This window comes from Abramis brama, assembly GCF_963993115.1.
Source record: "Abramis brama genome assembly, chromosome: 1".
NCBI lineage: Eukaryota > Metazoa > Chordata > Actinopteri > Cypriniformes > Leuciscidae > Abramis > Abramis brama.
Genome location: NC_139963.1, coordinates 19,549,927 through 19,560,410, shown reverse-complemented (window position 1 = coordinate 19,560,410; position 10,484 = coordinate 19,549,927). Strand labels below are relative to the sequence as shown.

The following is a 10,484-nucleotide window of genomic DNA, read 5'->3' as shown; positions in this document are numbered from 1 at the left end:
TTTTCAGGTATTTTAACACAGATGAAAAGACTTTTTTCAGCCTTTTTTTGTTGTTGTAGAAAATGTGCATAATATGGCCAGATTGGATACCAGAGCTCTGTCGGTGGATATGGGTTCTCCCAGTTTTCCTTCATCTCCTGACTTCATAAAGTATAAAACTGGCAAATACATTATCTGGCTTAAACTCTGAGCTGGTGTCCAGTGCTGATTTGAGACATGTGTGGATGGAATGCAGCAGAATGTGGTGTGCTTTCCTCTCTAAGCACAGCAGGTCCAGAAAACCTCGAGCCGTATGACCGGGCCTGGCCTCTACTGCCGTCTGATTTGAGTCAACCGTCTCCTTTTTACCTCACACCCTTCCTTTTTTTCCTTCTCTGCCCCCTTCACACTGTAACTTCCAAACCGAGCCGCTCTCTTGACACCTCCGAGTTTTTTTTTTTTGTGTGTGACTGGACTGATGTCTCAGCATGTCATTTCTTCCTCTTTCCTTGTAACACAGGGGAAAGTGATAGTTGTTTGATCTTCAGAGGCCATTTCCACATCTTACAGCTCTTTCTCAACTTCAAATGGCAGTGCCTCGGGGCGAGCAACTGCAACTGCAGTAAAGACAAAGCCACATGGCAGATTGAAGTCATAGACGACGTGTCAACAAGGACACATTTCTGTTGCATCTCTTCTTCAGGAAGCACTTGGAAATAAATCAAGATGTTCTTCCAAGACAGAATACCAGATTCAAAGTTCAAAAACCCACCTGTTACCAGAAAAACTGAATATGCTCATTTCAGATGGAATGTGTATACTTGCCTGATTATTTTAAGTCAAAGTCACCTTTGACTTTAATTGTACAGAAAACAGCAGTGCAAACATTCCAACCTCTCTTTTAATTTTGTTAATATATTAAGTCATGGATTGGAGCAACATGAGTGCGAGCAAATTATTTTTCATTTTTGGATGAACTCTTCAGTTACTGATTGAGGATTCCTCTTTCTTATTGTCAAGATAAGATCAAATACTGTATTTCAGCCTACACAATGGTAAAGCCGACATGTCTTGACATGTCACACCTTCAGTGTGAGATAGTATGTGTGTGAGAGTGTTTTTATTGCATCTTATGTTATGACAGTTCCTCCAACACAAGGGAAGTTGACCAGTTGAATTGTCAGTCAGCTAACGGAGGTCTGATTAAACTGTAGCCAAGACTGCAATTTGTATTGTTGAGACATCATTTACTATTGGAAACGAGAGATATTACACAGCATGCATCTTTTATCCAAACAAATTGATACCTTTATAATTTTAGACTGAAATCAAAGGCATGATAATGCATTTTTCATAATATGGCGTGGTAGTGTAAAAGATAGCAACTCAAAAGACTCATATACAGTATGTAGAGGTGGCCAATAAGGTATATACAAAATATTTCAGACATTAAATGTATGTATAGAAAAATATTTGTTGTAATATGATAGCAGTTTTCTTTTACACCACAATACCATATCTACTAGGCTGACTGCAGTGGAAATACATTGTGGCATGTTGTGTAAACGCTATTGTTTTGGTAAATACTACTGGTTTTGAAGGCGTGTTTGTCTATAACATATACACAGTGCTGACACATACTAACCTAAATGAGCTGTTCATGGAGTACATATCCTGAGCTGTATTTTGCACTTGTGATGTGGGTGGTTTAATGAATAACTAAATCACATAGCTGAAGTGGAGAAACTAGGGAAACTATTATTTAGTTTATGCAATAGATCTATTCGGGGTAATTGGCCAAGCGTTCGTGAAATGTCATAATACAAATTGTCTGAAGTGACAGCAAATGGCACGTCCATTTTCTCGCTGTTAGGCTCTTTTACATAATTTATAATGCACCCGAATGGAGTTGTACATTGGTTCGGTTGACAGCCTGTGTAATTTAGCTCCCACCCATCGTCTCTGGATCAGCGAGCCGGCGTTGTAACTGTGACTCAAAGCCTATTTAAAGAGAAGATAAGGTCAGTGTAACAGGTCACTGTCAGCTTTGTAATCCTAAAAGAAATGCCAAGGCAATACACAGTTCAAAACAATTCAGATGAATTCTTAATGGTATATAACTAATCAAAAGAATTTTGTGTCGGGCAAGGTTATGGTGAATACAAACCTGTGTTTGTGCTAAGAAATATAATAGATTTTTTTTCCAAACGCTGCATGATGATTAGAGTTCTGACACCTTCCTCCTACTTCTTTTTAGCGTTCCCATTTTTTGCCACCCCCTCACTGCAGCTGACATCAAAGAACATCTGTTTGTTGTGCAAACCCGCCTCTGAACTCCATGTTAAGTCGTAGCACTCGGCAATGTCAAAAGTTCTTCATTTGAGATCAGTAGCTTAGAGAGAAAGAGAGAGAGAGTTGAGGTTAGACAGGCATACTCTATGCTTTCTGTGTGTGTGTGTGTGTGTGTGTGTGTGTGTGTGTGTGTGTATGTTTAGGCATGACTCTCATATGAAGAACCAGCAGTGCATCCAATCAGGGAACAGAATTCAGCTTTGCTTTTCCCAGGAAATTAGGCTGCTTTTCTCCTTGCTGCAATGGGGCAGAAAAATCACAGGCCATTAGGCACAGAAACACATGAGCCCTCTTCTTATTATGCTACAGAGTACAGTTCCACGTCAGAGACATGCCCTCTCGTAATAATAAAACCGGATTTATTGCGTATGAAGGGGCAGGTAGAAGATTAAAAGCGTAACATTCCCTGATCTAGAACAAGACACACAAAACAGGCATAACAGCCTGGTGTTTGATAGAATGTGCTGGTGTAAAGAGGAATACCTGTGCGAATACCTCTATATCTCCTGGGATGGATGGATGGATGGATGGATGGATGGATAGGCAGACATGATAGATAGATAGGCAGACATGATAGATAGACAGATAGATAGATAGATAGATAGATAGATAGATAGATAGATAGATAGATAGACATGATAGATAGATAGACAGACAGACAGACAGACAGACAGACAGACAGACTAGATAGATAGATAGATAGATAGATAGATAGATAGATAGATAGATAGATAGATAGGCAGACATGATAGATAGATAGATAGATAGATAGATAGATAGATAGATAGATAGATAGATAGATAGATAGATATAGATCTGCTTTTATTCGATCAAAAATACAGCAAATTTAATTTAAGAAGCAATATTTAAGATAGATTATAGAAGAAGTAATATAAATGCAATTTATTTAAATAAATATAAATCACTCTTTGCACCTGTAGAAACTGTATCTTAAAAGTTCATCTCATATATATAGAAAGCTAGTAGAATATAACTGAATGAACAGTAGCTCTAACGGACATCACAAAGAGTGAAGAAAACAAGTGTTGTGAACTAATTTACATATCATTTGAAGTCTGAAGCCATTTGCTGTGGAAGGTATAGCTTCTAACACCAAAGCACAATAAAACAGTGATGGGCACATGTGAAGCTTTATCTCCGTGGCCTTTCATACTACAATCCTCTGGCCAGACAAACACATGACTGGCTTTTGGTAGGTTGTTTGCTGTATAAATATAAGGGAGTGCACTGTCAGAGCGATGTCTAACTGAGTCATACCCCAGGTCCATTCTTGTCCCATCATATCCCCATCATTAAGGCTGGTTGCCCGGGCAGATAATAACGTGATGCGTGATCCTTATTTGAGCTAACGGTGACGTCAACCAAATTAGTTACACTGCATTAAAAGGTCCACAGATAGAAAAGCATTAAAATGGCCGAAGGTAATCAGAACTAATTGATCATTAATAATAGGAATGACAATATTTGTTATTAAAGGATCTACATTTAGATAATTGGTTTTCAACCAGGGATGCATCAAGATAACTTACACTTATTTCAAGTAAGATATATTAAAATAATTTAACACTAAATGCTGCCTGATTCTGCTTATGTTTGGTCTGCAATCCTACCCTGGCAATTATATCCCCTGGCATTTGGCATAAACCAAAAAATAATAATAATAATTTTTTTAATGTAATGTTAAAAATGACCAGTGGTGTATAGTTATCTGTATTAATAGACTATTTGGTTGTCTATATTTTATGCTTAAATTAAATGAATCATTGTAATCTTAATTTATTGTACACATTAATAGTTTAAATTAGTTTAAAGGGATAGTTCACTCAAAAATTCTCAACATTTACTCACCCTCATCTGGTTCCAAACCTGTATGAGTTTCTTTCTTCTGTTGAACACTACAGTAGATATTTTGAAGAATGTTGGTAACCAGACAATGCATGGCATGACCCATTGACTTGATTATTTTTTTTTCCCTACTATGGTCAATGGGTGTTGTCAACTGTCTGGTTACCAACACTGTTCAACAACATCTTCTTTTGTGTTCAGCAGAAGAAATAAACTCATACATGTATGTTTGGAAAAACTTGACAAATTTTGGGTGAACTATCCCTTTAAATCCACTGACGTAAATGACGAAATCAGCACCATACGCCATTCACGTGGACCTCCTGTCTGTTCTGCAGCCAATAAAAAACGAGAGATTTTATTCTCCTGCTACCAGTGACAAAATCATTACCACGTTGATTTTGCATTGTTTTATTAACCAGTTTCTTGTTTGACATTCATTTTTGTAATACTATCTATATGCGTGTGCTATCTATATGCGTCTAACAAAACATTGCTAACGTGGAAATGTATTCAAATGCAGGTTTATATTGGTAAAGGAAACCTCGCCTTGATCGTGCTTCTTTACTTCAAAACACATACGTTTTATGTAGTCACATTTCATGAAATTCAATCTCGAATGCAATTTTCCCCTCGACAATAGAAGCCTTTCCCTGTTTATTCATACAAATAGTGATAAACAAATTAGCTAATGTTGTATCAAAGCTACTGCCATGTCAGCTCACTACTTTGCCTTTATATTTATTCAGTCATTTGATCTACTTAGGGGCATAAATGTCTCTTTAACAGTCATGTTTGCGAAATATGAACATGGAAATGAAATACGATACCTCCATGAATAGCCTGTCTTTTTTGTGGTACTAGGTAACGCGTGACGTCAAAGAGCCTTTATGACGGGCTCAACGTAAGTGCATTAAATCTACCCCTTTTTTGATTGATGGTAAAATGAGCCAATGGGCTTGAGGGGCGTTAGAGCAAGAGCCCGCCTATCGCTCAAGCCTGACCAATCACACGCGTGGATTCGATGTTCGTATTGTTGTGACCTTTGGAACCGCATCACCGCCCACCGCGTGCCCGTGGCGGAGGAAAACTATATATAGAGGCGGATGACAGCAGTAGGGGACGAAATTGTAAAACACCCAGATAGAGGGGGTGGAGATGAGCTTATTGGGAAGGTGAAACTGCAAATACCTTACAGAAAATTGGGAGCAAGATAAGAAGGAAAAAAAAAAAAACATTTCAGAAGTCTACCAACTGGAATACCTTTATGTTTAACTTAATGTGAAGAAAGTATTTATATCAGAATTTTTCTATTTTGCACTAGTTAAATCTACTGCAACTACTGAAAACCGTCATTTTGTAAACTCAAGTAAGTGTTTCATTTATTGCATTACCATGTTTGTGATTTGTCCTGTTTTTTAAGTGTTCACTAATAGTGTTGAGCATTGCAAAAGCGTTTTCTGTAATATAGTTAAGTGAAACCTTAAGAGAATTTAAATGAAGCTTCAGCTTGCTGCGTCAGTCGTGGGCTGTAGACTTAGCTGGGAGGGATTGCCAACTATGGCAAAACATCGTCTTACACCAGAAGATATATGATATTTGCATAGAAATGCAAACGAACAAACGCCATATAATATGACATGGGCTACATTCAATTTGTCAGCATATCTAGTTCGTATTTCACAGAATATAGCATATACTGCTGTCTTGTCTTAGATGTATACCTTGAATGATGCCTTTAATGCATTACTGATATATCTGTTTTCAAACTGTACATTATGTCCTCGCTGTCGCTTTAATCTGTGAACTGGGTGGGAGCGACGATACGATCTCTGACGGCTTATACTCGCTTTAAATATACAAACGAAACATATTTTGATCTTATATTTGGTAACTAACGCTTAATATGCACGTTTTATTCGTTCGATTTAAGATTCGAGCGCATTCATCCCCTTATTTGCTTAATCGACGGACGTGCGCTTATGTGCGCGTGCTGACTGGTTTATATTTCTCCTCGTGACACACGTTCAGGTTTAATTATTAAAGTCTCGCATTCTTGTGTCTGATTTCTTCACGACACAGTCAATTTTACAAACACGGATGGCATGCTAAAGATAAAGTTCGATTATGACGACAGCAGTGGATTGATTGGTTACAGTTGTGCAGGGTCTAGTCAGGGCAAGTTAGATAGGCTATTACATAACACTATCAGCTCCGCGAGTCCCAGTGCATCCTTCCTATAATGATAAACTGCATTTATAGGATTACCTTAGTGTACCTTACAGAATTTGGTGTCTTGAATTTAACTTGTGTGGAAAATTCAACCAGTGCATTGAAGCGTGATTTTATGGATTGTTTGTCTATGCATATGCAAAATCTAATCTTGCTTGTGAGCCCATGAATGCGCAAGCTGTTTGTTCAAAACATTCAAGCTATTTTAATGAACTCTTTATTAAGAAAACTGACAGATGGAACCATGTTCCAATGTATTATTTCCAGCTGAGAATAACAAGCCAGGGTTATTCACGCTAGTTTTTTTTTTTTTTTGCTTCCCTCTAGGAATCGGATCAGACGTTTGTAGACCGAGACGTTCCCTCTGCAACAGCACTTTGTTTTGAACCGTTTTCCCCCAAGTTTCTGTTTATTTGCCTGGCTCCAGCTGAGCCTTGCCCTCTGGTGGCTTACAACACAATAAGAGAATTCAAACAGCCAACGGTGATACTCCAGGGCGGTGCAGCAGCTATGCAGCTTGAAATCCAAGTAGCACTCAACTTCATCATTTCTTACTTGTACAATAAGCTGCCCAGGCGACGTGTCAACATCTTCGGCGAGGAGTTGGAGCGACAGCTGAAACAGAAATATGAGGGACACTGGTACCCGGACAAGCCATACAAAGGGTCTGGATTCAGGTGTATACATGTCGGGGAAAAAGTGGACCCAGTTGTAGAGAAAGCAGCCAAAGAAAGTGGGTTGGACATTGAGGATGTCCGCAACAACCTGCCTCAGGACCTCAGTGTCTGGATTGATCCTTTCGAGGTGTCTTATCAGATTGGGGAGAAGGGACCCGTCAAGGTGCTCTATGTGGATGACAGTAATGAGAACGGACTGGAGTTGGACAAGGAGATCAAGAACAGCTTTAACCCAGAGGCCCAGGTCTTCATGCCCATTAGTGAGCCTGTAGGCATGTCCCCAACCTCCAGTTCCCCGTCCCCACCGTTTGGCCAGTCGGCGGCGGTCAGCCCCACCTTCATGCGCCGTTCCACGCAACCATTAACCTTTACCACTGCCACCTTCGCCGCCACCAAGTTCGGCTCCACGAAAATGAAAAGCAACGGGCGGAATGCCAACAAGGTGGCGCGCAACTCCCCCACCAACCTGGGCCTGAATGTAAACAACCTCCTGAAGCAGAAAGTCATGTCCACATCGATGCATTCTCTCTACGGTGTCGGCTTGGGCGGTCAAGCGCAGAAGCCCTCTGCCCTGTCTCCGAACGCCAAGGAGTTTGTGTTCCCCAATCTCCAGGGTCAGGGCAGCCCAAGTGCAATGTTCCCCGGGGAAACGTCCCTCAATCTCAGCCCTCTCCCGTTCAACAATGCCTTCGATGTGTTTGCAGCCTATGGGGGCCTTAATGAGAAGTCCCTCATGGACAGTCTGAATTTCAACTTGAGCAACATGCAGTATTCTAACCAGCAATTCCAGCCAGTGATGGCCAACTAGAAAACGAGAATACTACTAACGACCAGAGATATGTGACGGGGCGGCGGGAAGCAGGTGTTCACGTTTGGAAAATTGCAAAAAAACAAAAAAATCGAAAAAAGAAAATCGAAAAGCAACACTTCAACTGTAAAGTACCAGTGAATAAGTCAAAAACGATGAGCCCGAGGGTGAACAATGTTGTTCCCTTGAGTATTTTTGTCATCCTTTTTACGATTAAGCTTGTTGTACAATCAAGCTTAGTTATCTAAACTCATACTGTTTTTTTTAAGTTGTTTTCTTTTGCCAACCAAGCACAAAATTATTTTTACTGACTGTTTTAAGATATCTTTATGAAGAAGAAAACTACAAATCAAGGCCTCTAATAGTATTCAAGGTAGAGCTACACAGCCAATTTTCCAAGGATTGGCCTGAATGCTGAATGAGGGATTTCTTGGTCTTTTTTCTAACTGTATAATTAATTTAGTAGAAAGTTTGTAAAATATCAGAGTATATATTGTTTCTACGACATATTGCATTTATATCTTTTTACTACTCCAGTGATCTGTGATGGCTGCAGCAGCTTTTGTTATATTTTTTTTTATTGAAATTGTAAAATGAAATCCATCTTTAAAAACATCAACTATTCTAAAGAATGTGTACAGAATATTCCATTGTGTTGGGATTTAAAAATATTTGCTTTTGTTGGGAGGGGGAGGGAGAGTAAAAACAAGAGTTGTATTTTCTGTTAAGAGTTCAAAGATTTTTGCTATACTATGGACAAAATGTAATCGTATATTAATTTTGTACCAACATTGTGCAATACTTGACAAAAACAAATAGTATAACAAAGTATTTGGAGTCAGTGTCTTACATGTAAAGAGGGACTGATAGTTTATTAAGTTTGTATTAAAATGCTTGAAATGATACTCATGGTCTTAAGCTTTTTATTCAAGTCTTCATTTTACACATTTACTATTTTTCTACTCTCATTACCAATTGAATATTAGGCTCTAAACTAGTCTAAATTTATTTTCTCTCTTAAAAAAATGTATCGTCTTTTCGTTTTCACTGCTCAAGAAAATGTATAATTCCATAAATGGGTTTCCATAATCTAAATAGCTGTGACTCATATAGTGTACCAGTCAGATCAGCATTTATTCTTCTAGTCACAAATAGTGTTACACTCATTTACATTTATTCATACGTCAGATGCACTTATCCAAAGCAATTTGCAATGCATTCAAGGTATGCATTATATCAGTATATGAATTGAACTGTGACTCGTGCCATGCGCTTTCTGGAGAACAGAGGAGCTTTTAATGGAATTATTAGAGATTTATATTTAAACAGGCTTTTCTCTTTAGCAGTCAGTTCCAGATTTACTAATAGTTGCCCCTAAACCATAAGCATTCACTAAACCTCCATAAAGAGAATGCCTAATCTTGACCAGTCGAGGTATTTTGAAGATGAACGTGAGTTTTGTTCTGTTTTGGATTCTCCCATAATGCTTCAGCAAAAATATGTAAAGGTCGAGATAAGTTTTGCAGTATTGTTGTTGCTGAGGCTCAGCATAAAAACAGGTGCTGCTAAAATCAGAATGAACGGCTGTTAGATCGATGTCTAAGCATGTAACAGCTCCTCTGAATCCATTGAGCAACATGGATCTATATTTAGTGCTCTAATTAAGTTAGTTGATTGAGCAAAGTGAATTGAGGAGGGAATTTGCAGATGAGTTAACCCACAACCTCACTTTCGCCAGTATATTTTGTCATCCCCCCCTTTCCCTGCATAATGTTGGTGTCTAATAGAGCGCGTTTCTGCGTCTTACAGCTAAATGAACTAAAAAACACAGCGAGACTCCCTGTGAAAGACATGGAAATCAGGACACACCAGCACTTTTATTCATTTATTTATGATTATTGCTTTTGCAGCATGACAACTACTTCCTAAAAATATGACTGAAGCGATTGGATTACAAAACATTGCTTGCAAGATGCTAATACCACGTGTAAATGTGGCCTCTTGCTCTCATCTGTTTGTCAGAGCTACCACCTACTACCATAGCCTCAAAGTGCAGAACAAACAAGGTGGTTCCCAGGTGTAATTGTCTAAGGGGAGGTCAGGAAAATACAGGCATCGGAGGTCATCTTCATCTGCCGCCTTGGCTTCACGTTTGTGTCAAGCTTGGCAGCTCCCTTTTTGTGCAGCTCTGAACTTTGCCAACTCGGTGAGTCAGAGATGAGTTGCAGCACATTAAAAACAGGTGCAGGCTTCAGTGTGGCAGCAGAAGATACCATTACGTCCACTGTTTATCACCAAATGCTGCGTGGGGGAAGAGGATAGCAACAGACTGGGAATACCTCAGCCTCTGTCCTTGAAGGGGGTGGAGGGCTGACAGGTTGTGGGGGATGAAACACTGCATGGAGGATGATGGGAAGAGCTTAGTCACTGAAGGGGATCACAGATTTTCATTGTTAATGAAACAAGTCTCTTATTATGGTCACCAAGCTTGAATGTGTTAGCTAAAACAATACAGTAAAAACAGTCATAATGTGAAACATTAAAATTTAAATGAACTGTTTTCTATTTGA

At 39.1% G+C, this 10,484-nt stretch overlaps 1 protein-coding gene across 1 annotated transcript; it reads left to right on the top strand.

The window, feature by feature from the left end:
• The first annotated feature begins 5,252 nt into the window (after positions 1-5,252).
• tob1a (transducer of ERBB2, 1a) lies at positions 5,253-8,819 on the top strand. Its single transcript, XM_084089466.1, has 2 exons — positions 5,253-5,566; positions 6,757-8,819. The coding sequence occupies exon 2, from the start codon at positions 6,940-6,942 to the stop codon at positions 7,912-7,914; it is 975 nt and encodes a 324-aa protein (XP_083945592.1). The 5' UTR covers positions 5,253-5,566; positions 6,757-6,939; the 3' UTR covers positions 7,915-8,819.
• The last annotated feature ends 1,665 nt before the right edge of the window (positions 8,820-10,484 follow it).